General features: G+C 41.1%; 1 protein-coding gene across 1 annotated transcript in view; it reads left to right on the top strand.

Moving 5' to 3' along the window:
* Positions 1-14596, top strand: part of CFAP54 (cilia and flagella associated protein 54) — a 135129-nt gene that overhangs the window by 22398 nt on the left and 98135 nt on the right. The window contains exons 11-19 of the mRNA XM_066634493.1: positions 794-906; positions 1028-1199; positions 4010-4095; positions 5351-5485; positions 7182-7332; positions 8370-8431; positions 9639-9767; positions 10793-10799; positions 11279-11422. Coding sequence (XP_066490590.1) covers positions 794-906; positions 1028-1199; positions 4010-4095; positions 5351-5485; positions 7182-7332; positions 8370-8431; positions 9639-9767; positions 10793-10799; positions 11279-11422 — 999 coding nt within the window. The remainder of the gene's footprint in view (positions 1-793; positions 907-1027; positions 1200-4009; positions 4096-5350; positions 5486-7181; positions 7333-8369; positions 8432-9638; positions 9768-10792; positions 10800-11278; positions 11423-14596) is intronic.

The following is a 14596-nucleotide window of genomic DNA, read 5'->3' as shown; positions in this document are numbered from 1 at the left end:
TGGGGTGAACAAAATGAAAGGGGCAACAGAGCTGGTGAAAGATGTTGGGTGCCAGTTTGCTATTGTTGCTGGAATTCAAGAGGCAGTGTTGCCATGAGGACACAGGAGAAAAACTTGTGGCTGATATTAACTGAAAAAGTCAATTTAACACTTTCACCTAAATGAAGTGAAATTGGCTAAGTGGGGAGGATCTTGGACTTTCTGCTGTTAAGATCCTCTCTGCCCAGCCAGTGAAGATGTGGAGGAAAGGACATGGGAGGCAATCGTCTTGAAGATTGCTGAAGAGCGATTGCAAACAGGATCATAGCAACCCACCCCTACCTCCTCCTTCAGCTCTACCAGTGTGTTGTTTTGGCAGTGGCTCTGACGGAAGAGGTAATTGCTCCATCCTTTTCTCTACCAAATAAGGAGCAGGTGCAGATATTTTCTGAGTATTCCAGACACTTGGTTTTTCTCCATGTGCCACTGTGAGACATTATACCCATGATCCCCCCCCCCATATGTTGGACAAGCCTAAACCTAGCTGGGATGGAATATTAGGCTGTGGGAGTTCCAAACAGTTCAGCTTGCAGAGGAAAGTATCTTGATACTGAACTGAGAAAACATCTAAGCCTACAGAATACGTTATTTATTTATTTATTTACTACATTTTTGTCCCACCTTTCTCCCCAAAGGGACCCAAGGGGACCCAAAACAAACAGTTGTTTCACTGTTCAGAGGAATTTAAATGAATAATATTGGCCTTCAACTGCAATGCTTGAGGGATTCTAACACATTTTTCTAACTTTCATAGGGAAGAATGGTATTTCTGGGGATGCTGCATTAAGGTTTCTTAAGATGGCCTTCAGCTATGAGGAATGGGACACATTTGATCATGTAGCTGGATTGTTTTTTACTTTTCTTAAGGTAATTCCATTTTTCTCAGTATTAAAGTAGTTGTGTGAGTGAGAGAGAGAGAGAGAGAGAGAGAGAGAGAGAGAGAGAGCCTGCCCATGTACGAACTCTCATTTTTCTATGTGCTTGCTAGAGTCAAAAATGTCCTGCGTGGAAGAAAGCAGAAACAGAACTCAAAATACTTCTCGCAATGCAACCCCTGGTCTATTCAAGAAAACCAAAGCATGGTTTGTGCATTCAAAATAATACTATCAGAGAAACAAGTGCTGCTCGTGCTCCAGGAAAAAAATCCATTGCATTTCAAGGTGTGTCACAGTTAACCATAGTTAGCAACTGCAGTAGTTTGTTTTAATGAATAATTACATCAAAAGGTATTAGTACAGGATAAGAGTGTTTATATAAACACCCTATATATATTTTTTTCTAGGTTATAGTAAATAAAATTAAGCTACTGCTTGGCTCGTTACAAAATGTAACTAACACCCTTAAAGAGGAATCCATAAAAATCAGCTTGCTTACTAATCAACTTCTGTTTATTCTTGAATTCAGGTCTGTTTCCCCCCCCCCCTTCAGTGCTCTGGCACATGTAGAGGACTTCAAGGAGAGGCAAGGATTGCTCTAATTCAGTGGTTTTCAAACTTTTTAGCACCAGGACCCACTTTTTAAAACACTCTATCTAGACCCACCTAAGTTTACCAGACTTTAAAAAAGGAGATCTAGAAAGATATATTTTATTTATTTGTAAGTAATATAATAATAATGAGAAAGAAAGACCCGCAAACGTTTATCTCCCTACACGTGCTTGCAAACCAGGAGCTCAGCTCCTTGCAGGGCAGTTAGCAGCTACAGTATCTGATTTTTGAATAGCCTCGGGGCTTGAGGCAATTAGTTATCCGGTCTTTCTATCACCTTTTGGCGACCCACCAAAAATCACGTTGGGACAGACCAGTGGGTCCCAACTCACAGTTTGGGAACCACTGCTCTAATTTCAACTTGGTTATGAATTGTTAGAAAGAGCAAGACTTTCTCCTATTGTTATTTTACCTTTTCTGTGCAAGTGAGAGGCAGTGACGTTCCGGGGGGGGGGGGGATGCACTAAATTTTTTAGGCATCTGAATGCTTTTGTAAAGTGGCCCATGCCCCCCCCCCTTTGGAGACATTTTCGACTGTGAGAGCGAATCTGAGGCATTTCCTCTGCTTTGCTCTTGCATCCACAAATGGCTCTGAAGGCAAGGGGGAGGGACCGCTTTACACAGGTATTCAGGCGTCTGAAAAACTTAGTGCTTTGTTCTCCCTCTGGGAACACCACTGGTGAGAGGAAACTCCACCTCTCTCTAAAGCCCTCCAGCAAACACAGAGCTGGGGAAGTAAGGCTGTCCTGAGAATTCAACAAGAGGATTTGAAATATCAAACTCTTGGTTAAAGCTGGTGAGCGCAGTTGGGGCAAACAGAACCCTCACTGTAGAGCAAGCAAGCTCAAGTGATCAGGGCTAGGTCTTAGCCAGTCATGTAAAGTGTCTGATTGCAACTTGTGTACTATGAAAGAATGGGGGATAAACTCATCTTTTCAGAGTCAAAAGGCTGCAGCAGGGAAATAAGCAACTTGACTGCCAGTGTGCCTTATTGTATTGTGTGCCTTGTGCTCTGGAGTGAACCTGAAGTTAGAGAATGAAGCTGCTGTTACCTCCATTGCTGTGCGCCTCTTGTATGTTCTTTTAGTTCTTAAAGAGATATCACATAGTTGTTGGATTGAAGGGAGTTTGTCATTTTTGGTTTTATGCACTGATCTCAGAACACAACTCTCATGTAAGATGTGGGCCAACTGTGTTCTCTAAATTGTTTAAACATTTGGATAAGGTAAGAAACAGTAGGAGAGGCTCCTGTTTTTTTTCTTTTTATCCAAATCTCCATTCAAATTAAAGCCTGTTAGAGATTCCTGGGAGTTGTTTTTGCCAGAGGTCCAGGGATATTGATCTCTGACAAGAGAATTTTCACTAAAATATTTGTACTTCTGCATTTGGCTGCAAACAATAGAGTAATATCCTTGCACTACACTAACAGCCCAATCCTACTTAAATCCTTCCCCTTGCCAATGCAGCTGCACCAGTGGAGAACACACAATATCCATGGGAGGGGGGTGATTGGAGAGGTCTCCTCGAGGTAAGTTAACGTTTGCTCACTAACCCTAGGGAAAGCCTCTACTGTCCCCAGGGGACTCCTTATATCTATGCCTGCTGTTTAGCAGGCATAAACCCAAGGCATGTAACGGCAACAGTGAGTGAGACAGATGGGATTAGAACATTGGTAAGTGCTGCCGATACCTTCCCGAGTCCACCTCCCATTGCACCATTCCCTGCCTTGTTCCACCCTGTCACTATCACATCTACCTATGTAGGTCCAGCAGTGGGCCTCTAGCACCTAAAATGACCACCGTCCAAGGCCATTTCATGACAGCAGAACTGTGTCCACTGTTGTAAAGCCCTCAGTGCACCTGCCCAACCCATAGGGTTGGGCCATAAATCCCCTGTGCGTGTTTCAGGTAGGTTCCAGGGGTTTATACGTAAGCAGAAACTACATTGCTTGCTCAACTCTATTGTGACTGTGTGAAAGCACCACCAAAGGATCTATGTAGCCGTCCTTCACTTGGTTGTCCCTAATTTGCAGAGCCAGTATACTGTTTCAACATTATGACATTGCATTGCTGCAGTAATTGTTACTTTAAATCTTAAGTACTTTATTTTTTGGCATTGCAAGATTTGGATTGAGTATTTTTGAATAGCTATTGAGGAAGAAAAAAAAGCTAAAAATCATGGATGGAAAAAATGCATTTTCTTTTTCTGTCTTTTTGTGCTCTAAACGTTTCATTATTAAATGACAAAACAAATTACTCATTTAATTTCAATAAAACAAACTGATTGTGCTATTTGAATATTAAAAATTTAATAAAAAATATTTTTCTATGTCTTTTTTAGAGATAAATGCTTTATAAAATTTGTTTTCTTAACTAGTTTCCTAGATCTAGACCAAATGATGTAGTTTTAATTTAAGTTACTTTTTTAATGCTTGAAATAAAATAATGGCTTTATTTTTCTTTTCCTCGCCAACACAACTGTAGAAAGATCAGTACAAGTGGGAAAAACTACTGATGAACTTTTTCTGTTGGCAATTACCCTTTATTACAGCATCTGCACTTCGAAGGAGGTATAGTAAAATGGTAATCCTTTGTGTGTGAAGTCGATGTACTTAATATGTTCATATCAAAATAAGTATTGCCGTGTGGGAAGTTAGGATGGATTTGGCTGCCTGTTTCTTTACAATTAATGAACATAACATTTCCAAAAAAAGCATGCCAAACTGCTTTTTTAAAAAAAACAAACAAAAAAACAAAAACAAAGGGCATATTTTCCCCTAACCTGTATTGAGCCCCAGCCTGCCCTATGGGGCTACTGGATCTGCACCAACTGTTTAGCTGGTGCAAATTTGAGCGGTCCGTGTAATGTTGCGTGATGCGGGAGTGTGAGTTAGAATCCAGTGTGCACTGCTGCAGCTGATCCCATCCCCCTTCCAGGCCCACTCCGCGTGCCCTTCCCAGCCCCAACCCTCCCACTCACCCTTGAAATGCCCTCCTGCCACTCTCTCCCATCCCCTGCACTGCCTGCCACAAACATACCTCGGCTGATCAGCTCAGGGATTGGATCCAGCTCTACTGAGCTGATGCAGGCATCTGTGCTGGCACAGCTGACTCCTGAGTTCGTGCAAAGGTTCCTTATGGCACATTTGTGACTCTCAGGAGTCAGCATTGGGGGCCTGCGCCAGCTCAAGTTCCAGCTTGGATTGTACTCTTAGGGTACAAACAGACAAAATACAAGAGGCTGCAAAGTGGAACTGTAGCACAGAACACGACAAGATAAAGTGGCAGAGTCCTCACCTTCTCAAATGTGGTTTCTGCTCAGAGAGAAAATGGAGGGAGGGAGGAAGGTGGGCTTAAAAGGGGAAATGATCCATACTCCTTGGGAGGAGAGTAAAATTCTGAGAGTGTTTCTCACTCTCACTTTTTGTACTAAACATGGCTAGAACCAGTTTTATTTGGACAAAAAATTAGGATCTTTTCTACTGCAAGAGAGTTGCTACTTGGAAAGTTTCAGAACCCAGCTCATTTTTATGGGATAATGGGTGCCAATTAACCTGTACTGTCTGGTCAAAGGAGGTGCCTGTGGTCTTTGTTGGGAGGATCTCTAGCATAAGCACATTTCAGGATGTTCGTGTCTCTTCTGGCTCCCCTTTATTGGGAACCTTGGCACATTCTGTCCAATGTATGCTGCAGTTTTAACTCTTTAACTTGTTCAGAAGTCATGTACAATGCTGTGGCAATGGAGGCAAAACACTGGCTTTGCAGTAATGAACCCAATTAATTGTACCTGTTTATGAAACTGTTGAAAAATTACTTTTTCCTCAGGTCCTCCTGCCAGATAGAGAAATGGTAGTAGATGCAATCATGTTTCTGTGGCAAAAGTGTAAAGTGGGAATTCAGAGGATCCAAATGAGTGGGAGCAACTTCTTAAAGTTACCTAAAAAATACCAAACACCCAAGGTAACCAACCAGTGTTTGTCAACAAGCACTTCCTGACCACTGGCTGTGATGTCAGGTGTTTATTAACACTGTGTCTGCTCAACATCAATACTGTACTTACAATCTTGTCAAATGGTGCAGTTTCTCTGATGGAAATGAAAGGTCAACTTGGCTGTTCAAAATTTCACACAAGGTAAAGGGAATTGTTTGTTCTCTGTGTCAGAGTGGAGAGCTGCAGGCTATCATGTGATCATAGGAGTAGTAGGGGGGTAGGGTATGATTCAGGGTTGCTGTACTATCACCAGGAATCTGAGGTAACAGTGAATGAAAAGAGTTGGATCTTGAAGACAGTGGAATTTTTGAAAAATCTCACATTGGGCATGGGAGGAGCTATGTGCAATCGGCAAAGAAGTTGTGGGAAGAAGCAGGAACAATTGTGAAGCATGTCTAGAGGAAGAGTGCCTGAAAGAGACAGGGTAGTAGACTGAGAATGAGACACCTAACTCTTCACATGGAGAGAGCCAGGAATTGAAAGGAACATAGTAAAATATAACACTGGCTCCTATAGAGACCAACACAGACCTGGGGATATGACCCTCAGGAGTAGGCTACCTCAGAATACCAGATGCAAGGGAGGGTACCAGGATGCAGGTTTCTTGTTGTGTGCTCCCTGAAGCATCTGGTGGGCCACTGTGAAATACAGGAAACTGAGCTAGATGGGCTTTTGACCTGATCCAGTGGGGCTCTTCTTATGTTCTTATGCCCTTCCCCCGACTTCCCAGGGATTTCTTAAGATCCATTTCCCATTTAGTCCTAGTTGCTGTGGTGTTAGGAGGGTTAATAGTACTTCTCGGGGCAGGTATCAACTACTGTGTCACCTTATCAACTCTGATATAGAGAGGGGGATCTATGTGACCAGCGGTTGTTCTGACCAGTCCCACAAGTTCTTCATATGCCAGACTATTTCCTGAGCTTAAGGGATCCTCTGTACATGTGCAAGCAGCCTTACCAAAAGCTGTTGAGACAACTTCACAGTTAGGGAAAAAGAGGGCAGGTCCTCTTATGGATTAGCAGCAGGTTGCAGATTATGAAACATAGGGTACATGGGAGAGCTGTGAAATGAGTGTGCCCCAAAGATTGGTCTTGGGACTGGTGCTTTTCAAGTTGTTCATAAATGACCTGGAGTTGGTGATAAACAGGGGATAAGAGTTGGGGAATCCTTGCAGATGCTGAAACTTACGGATAAACAAATCCACAGGTCAGGGCATGCTGAACTCTCCAAATGCGACCAGAGCTGTGCTCTGGTGGTGTCCGGAGGACCTTCTGAAGGTCTGGGAGGCCCTCCTGACCCTCAGAAGGCCTTCTAAGTCTGAAAACCAGAAGTTGCCTTTCTTGGCCTTCCAGAGGTCCTAGAAGACTTTCTGAGGTTTGGGAGACCTCTCCGGCCCTTAGAAAGTCCTCCAGATGCAACTGGAGTACAGCTCTGGTCGTGTTCGAAGAGTTCAGCTCAGGCCTGGTCAGGGCTCAGAGTAGTTCAGGGGACCCACATTGAGTCAGATCTGCAGATTGAAAAATCCGTGGGTGATCGGGCACCACCTGTATTTACTTCTAATGTTTTTATGTTACTTGGCATACATAATCTGTGTTCATAATCTATATGCCTAAGAACAAATATGCATTTTATAATAAACGTGTTGCACTTTTTTTTTTGCTTTAGTGGGTTCATATACTTTATATAGTGACTGAAGTAATTTACAGCATTAATCTTGGAGATGTTAACACTGTGGTAATGGCTGAAGCTGTATTACGGCTAACTGCAGTGCTGGAGAATATTGCTGAATTCACACGCAGATCTGTTCCCAAACCAGGTATGGTGTCTAGGAAATATTGATGGTTATGATTATGGAAATAATGGGTATGATTAAGAAGTCACTTGATAATACCATATACATTAACTCAACAACCTTTAATGGCATAATGAAAATTACTATGACATACTTAAACATAAACAGCACAAATACAAAACAGATAAATAATACACAGAAACCACAGGAAAATGCTCACCCAAATACACCAATCAAGGCTTCCTAAAACTATTGTAGGTGAGGACTTTCATAAGAAACTCAGCAACCAAAGTTGTAATTTCGTATACATTAATGAAGTATTCCAACAACTGTAAAGTATTAAATAACTCTCAGTATTTATTCTCTGCATTTATCTTGTAAAGAGAAATGATTTACCCATAGGGATATGTGCTTTTTTGTTTTAGACAGCATGGTACTGCATCTGCTTTTGTTCTGGGCATTCCTAAGGTCTCACTAAGATGATGGCCTCACTAATTTGATGGCCTCCTTATGTCAGTCTAGTGCAATTGGGATTGTGTGTACAGCCAGTACTAATACTGAAGGGAAAGCAGCTTTTAAATGGAAGGTTACCGAGTTTTGCTAACAGAGGTCAGGTCTTTATGTGATTGCAACTCTTCTTCCATCTGTAGAAAGAACTTTTGTAAGTTTTGTATCCAAGCCATAATCTTTTCTGATTTTTCAGTTAAAATACCAAGGGAGAAAAAAACCCCAAATTATTGAGGAAGTGGTCCTCTGCATCTGTGGTTCTCTGGGTCTGTGATCTATTAGACTTTAACCTGTGTGCAAAGTGTTGTACATGTTAACTACCTTTAGGATGAAATTACAATGGCTGATGTATTACTCACAAGTTTTGAGCTGTTTGTATTAACTGACTTTTTGAGAGCATGGCAAAGGTTTGCAGTTGTGGAAACAAGGCAAAGAGCCAGAAGACTTTTCATCATTACTAGAGTCTTATCAATATACACTTTGGACTTGGTTTAATATTAATATTATATATTTAGTTCAATACTGACTTCTTTTTTCTTTTATAATATTAATAGAAAAAAATGACTCTGTATCAGCTTCAGAATTCTGTATTGATGGAATGACTTCATTAATACAGGTATGGTTTCCTTTTCTACTAGACCAGTGTTTCTCAAACTGGGTTGGGACCCAGTAGGTGGGTTGCGAGCCAATTTCAGGTGGATCCCCATTCATTTCAAAATTTTATTTTTAATATATTAGGCTTGATGATACCATGATATGTTACTGCATTTGTGGAAATGTTAACAGACCTATACTTTTAACAAGCTATTATGTATATTCTTTTAACAATGATAGTAAATGGGACTTAATCCTTGATAGGATTGCAGCCTAGGACTGTTAAAAAATTTTCTACTTGATGATGTCACTTCCAGTCTTGACATCACTTCTAGTGGGTCCTGAGAGATTCTCATTCTAAAAAGTGGGTCCCGGTGCTAAATGTGTGAGAACCACTGTACTAGACTAATATTTGTAATTGTTTAGTACGTATTCTTTCAGCAATTATTGACTAGCTTTTACCTAGGCAGCAGATTTGTGGCATTGGTTCAGTCACTGTTACTTTAAAATTAATGCATTTTTATATCAAATAGTTGTTGAAAGGCTTATTTTGAATCAGGAAGTGTGGATACTGTTAGACTATAGATTAGTAGTATTCCTCTTGAACACTGTAGCCTAGGAATATACATTGTCATTGATCCATTTTGGTTTAGCTTTTGTCTTGAGTCTTTTTCCACCCCACCCCCTTTCAAATGAGTCACCTGAAGCTGAGTTAGTAGTGGTGCTCAAAATGCGCTGTAGCTCTGTTCCTAATCATAGTTTTGGGATGAAGATTTGGGATTCCTTAACAGTAACGAAACATAAGTCCAAACTTTGCTGCCCAAACACATCTTCATGGATTTCATTTTGCTTCTCTCCTAGCCCTGTCCTGCCCCCCTCTCATGCAGCCTCACCAACTGAACATGTGTTGCTTGCAATGGAGGGGGAACCAGATGGCCCACAAGAGGTACATTAAAATATTTTTTAATTACCTCCTAGTAGGTTGCTTGTTCACCACTGGGTCTCCTCAGACCTGTGCCAGCTACTTTGCTAGCATAAGTTCGAGGAGCCGCAGAGGGCGGGTCTGGGAAAGAGGGATCGAATTTGACGTGCACAACTGTCACTGCTGTAAATCCCCATTGAACTGAGGGATTCCTTTTATTCTTAGGACCGAATCTTAAAACCAAAATGAAGTGCTTTTCTGTTTTATGACCGTGGTGATCTAATGTATGGAATCTTTTTTTTTCCAGAGATGCCCTTCAGAACAGTTGTTTTTTGCTTATCAGTATCTGGATAGAGGAATTAGTGCAATGAACCGAGCTCGCTTATTAACAGTTTTACCGGATGGAACGTCAGTACTTGATAACTGTTGCAAAAAGGTGAAGTCTTGAAAATGACACTTAATAAGTAAGAAAGTAACAAGGGGCTTCCCTGGGCCTCAGAATGCCTTATATGGCATAAAAATGTCACTTCGGGTTTTCTATGGGAAACCAGAAGTAGTGTTTTTCAGCTGAAAAGGCCATTCTGAAGCCTGCAGAGGTGGATGTGCATGGCCTCTGCAGGCTTCAGAAAGCCCTCCAGGAGTGACCAGAGCTGTGCTCTGGTCTCTACCTAGGAGGCTTAAAGGGGCAAAAACTGCAGATTTCATTATCTAAGGTAGACACGGTATTTTGGTAGACACGGCCGGAGGGGACCAAGAACGGATCCCCTGTGTATAACTAGGTCCCACCTGTATTTCCTCAAAGTGGGTAGTTGGGGATTAAATCCTATACACACTTTTCTAAGAGAAAGCCCCAATGAACACAGTGGGAATTTCTTCCAAGAAAATATGCAAATGATGGCATTGACAATGCTTTTCAGTGTGCATTTTCCACACATTCTGCTCCTTGTTACACTTCTATTTTGTCAATTTGGCATAGGTGGTGTACTCTCTTTTCAGGGGTTTTATCATGTATATTCTATACAGGAACAAGCTCATTAGTGTTAAATCTTAACCAAATGCAAATGAATTTGCATTATATCAGACTTTGTATGTGCAAATATAACCTTGTTTTAGTGGAGGAAAGTTAGAATGTTTTTATAATTATTATCTGCATATTAGCAAAATCCTATGCATATCTACTCAGAAGTAAGTCTCATTGTATTCATTAGGGCTTACTCCCAGGAAGTGTGCATAGGATAGCAGCCTACGTCTGTTTAACGGGTTTGTGTTCAATGAAAACAGAGCAGCTTGTTTACAGCATTAATCTAAACAGATACAATTATTTCCAAAACTATTTCAAGGGACTCTCAGCCCAATCCTATCCACACTTTCCTAGGAGTTAGCCCCATTGACTCTAATGGGACTTACTTCTGAGTAGACATGCATAGAATTGGGCTCTGAGATAAATGTATTTAATACAAGATTGTTGATAGGACAATATTATTTTTATGTTTGCTGAATTTGTTGAACTTATTTTTTGAAAAAAAATAGTAAGGAGATAGACAGATCTTCCATATAATCTGTTGGAATTTTTGAAAATGTTATGACAAGATAATAGAGAAATTGTGATTCATGTTAATTTTGGCAAGGGAAAAGAAAGGGAGAGAGAGAAGGAAGATATTCATAAATAATTGAAATTTGTTTGTCCTTTTGTAAAGGAATATTTAGTCAAAATATTTGAAGGAATAACTTAAAAGTTTGTTGAAGTAGCAAGGGCCGTTTCTGTGTGTTTTATTTATTTTTGTTTTTATTCTCTTTCCATCTGCCTTGTGTATTTATGATACACTTGTTACTTTATACTGGGACTGGTTTGTTTTAATGGTAACCTGTAACACCAAAACATTAGAAGCAACCCAGATAGTCAAAATGAAAATAAAATGTTTAAATTTTTTTTTTAATCAACTGGACTTAATGACCAGCATTTGAACAGACCTCCAGCAAATGGTGTTAATGAGAAATCAATAGCAGGAAACAATTTTCTTATGGATTTGCACCTTGAACTTATTAAGGCTCAGCATCGAGTCGCTGTTAAATTACTTGAGTTGACACGAGGTAGGTCTCAATAAAACTGATTGCTGCAACCGAATATTATTTTTGATGATGAAATTACACCCAGGATAACCATCCTAGTTTTTTATTATAAAAACATAGCATTTATTGAACTATAATACACAATGTTCTAAGTGGCTGCCTGTTGATTGTGCTGGTACTGCTATTTTGCAGTACAAAATAGCAATCAAGGTACTGCTTCCATCACTTGTATATTTAATATACCTGCTTTTCAGGATGCATTGTTTTATTACCAGGATTCACTCGTTTTATAATGTACTCATATTTTTATTTTTTTTAATTCACTTTTATTATTCACTTGTTTTATAATGTAAGTGAATCAACCGTGATGAACGCCACATTATTTTGGGACCTTGACAAAAGAATTAAAGTTGCAAAATTGTCATTGGTAATTGTGTGCTCTCCTATATGTTGCTGTTGCATTGCTGGAGTGCTCATCAGGTATATAAGTGGGGCTTGGTATGTGCCCATCAGTTCCCTGATTCCATACTTGCTTGTCTCAGCTGCTGTGTTCACTAGTTATGTCACCAGTAGGCATTGTTGGACCTTGGGCTACCCCAAAAGTGTGAGAAAGGACTAGATATCTGTAACATGGTGTGGGGCAGGGGGGAAGAGTCAGTATCATCTGGTGGAAGAGCTTTCACTCTCCACTTTTCTCAGTTTGAAAAGGAGAGAGGAGTGCATGAGCCTGCAGCTTCTTTTGGATTACGAGGGTTGCCCAGAAAGTAATGCACCACATTTTTTTCCTTCAACAATTATTTATTGAACACAGTGAAACTTACACACAAGAAAGAATGATGTTTCTTCTACACTCCCTATTTTTCCACGTAATCTCCATCCAGTTCTATGGCCTTCCTCCAGCAAGACACAAGGTCATGTATGCCCTGTTGGTACCACTCCTTGTTCTGGTCACGAAGCCATTTCTGCACTGTGCGAATCACCTCTTCGTCATCCTCAAAATGTCTTCCGCGAATGGCATCCTTTAATGGCCCAAACAAGTGGAAGCCTGAGGGAGCTAGGTCAGGGCTGTAGGGTGGATGGGGTAACACAGTCCAACCCTGTTTAGTGATGTGTTCCGAAGTCCTCAAAACATGCGTTATGTTGAATCAAACATTCACCTGGGTTGTTATGGCGCCAAAGTCGCTGGAAGCGCTTCTTGAGTTTGGTTAATGTCTTCACATAAGCTTCAGAATTAATGGTGCTGCCTCTTGGCATCACATCAATGAGTATGACGCCCTCACAATCCCAGAACACAGTGATCATGACCTTACCGGCGGAAGCAGTTGCTTTGAATTTTTTCTTCTGTGGAGATTGAGGATGACGCCATTCCATCGACTGTCGTTTTGTTTCGGGCTCAAAATGGTGAACCCAGGTTTCATCACCTGTCACAATCCTGGACAAGAACGCTTCCCCCTCATCTTCAAAACGTTTCAGCAACTCAGAAGAAATGTTTTTTCTGAGAGATTTGTGGTCCACCGTAAGACAGCGCGGAACCCATCGTGCACACACTTTTGAGTAATCAAGAGCACGGATGATTGTATCCACACTTCCTTTGCTGATTGACAGCTTCAGCGCCAACTGCCTAGTCGTTATGCATCGGTCCTCGCGAATGAGCACATCAGCAAGCTGCGTCTTGTCAGGTGTGACAGCCGTGGATGGCCGCCCCAAACGCTGCAAATCTTGGAGCTCTGCCGAACCGCCTTCTAATGGCCTCACCTTCTGTGCCCAGCGACTAACCGTACTTCTGTCAACTGCAGATTCTCCATAAACTGTACACAAATGTTTGTGAATGTTCCCAACAGTTTCTTTCTCCGCAGTGAGAAATTCAATGACGACACGCTGCTTGTAACGTACATCACTTACAGACGCCATTTCAAAACACTGCTGCAGCTACGCTATCTGTCTGAAGAAACCAAAAATTTGTGTGCGCACTCCTGAGTATTCAAATAATGTATATCTAAAGTTTCGCATTCATACCATTACTGTAGGCTGAGAAAAAAAAATGTGGTGCATTACTTTCTGGGCGACCCTTTACATTGTGCTAAATCAAGGTTTCGTGCAGCAGTTTCCATATTGTGAAACATGGCTGTGTGGGGCAGTATGGGAAGTGCTCAGGGGCAATGCAGGATGCATGTTCCAGGATGCAAGACCATGACACTGAAGACTGCTGAACAGAGGCTCGGTGGGCAGGTTTTGCGTATGGTTTTCAGCACCATTCCAGGCTCTTCCCCCCTCCCCCATATATGGAAACCACAGGTATGGGGGAACTCTATCCCCATAGCCCCCCTTGCCCACTAACTTAACTTTGTTTTTAGTCTTGCTGCTAGCACCAAGGTTCAATGCTTCTTGCTTTTACTAGTTGCTATAAGATGAAGCTTATAGACAAACAATCAAGCAGGAAGCCTGTACAATAGAGGGGACTACCAGAGAATGTGAACAGGAAGCAGGAACTTCCAGCTGAGTAGCATTCCGGTTGATCTTGTTCTCCATTAGTTTGCCACTGTTAAGAGGCAGTAAGCACCTGGTGTTCTCAACAGGAGTAATAAAAATATTGACCCCAAACTATGTACCTCCTTTCCCATTCTTTGCCTATATGAAACATTTCCTCCACCATGTTATCAGGTATTGGTTCACAAGATATTTTGTAAGCACATTCTACATGATTCTGTGCTGCAGAATAGGGATTAACTCTGAATTTTAGAACTTTCAACTATAAGTCTCAGGAACAAGGAAAGTGTAACACACTGGCAAGTTTTTTGCAGATATTATTTCTATAGGTACACTGGTGTATCTTACAGCAAACATATAAACTGTGAACAATATACCTAACATCTGTAAATACTTGTATATATGCCGTAGAAATCAATCAAGGGTTTTAGGAATGAACCACGGGTATTTAAGCCCATCCACATTTTATGAGTTTACTGTGAGAAACTCTAGTGTATCAATGCTTGTGGCTACAGCAATTATGTTTGCCTTGTCTGAAATGTGGAGCCATGTGACTTAAAATGCCATAATGACATAAAAGGGTAATGAAATTTTTACACCCCATTGCACACCCCAATTTTATATACTCCGAAGAGTCAAATGGGGTGAAATGGAAGAAGCGTAGTCCTCACATCAGTGGGGACAGAGAAGTTGTATTGATGTTTATGT

The sequence above is a fragment of the Tiliqua scincoides genome, chromosome 7, assembly GCF_035046505.1.
Source record: "Tiliqua scincoides isolate rTilSci1 chromosome 7, rTilSci1.hap2, whole genome shotgun sequence".
Lineage (NCBI taxonomy): Eukaryota > Metazoa > Chordata > Lepidosauria > Squamata > Scincidae > Tiliqua > Tiliqua scincoides.
This window is presented reverse-complemented; position numbering and strand designations above follow the sequence as displayed.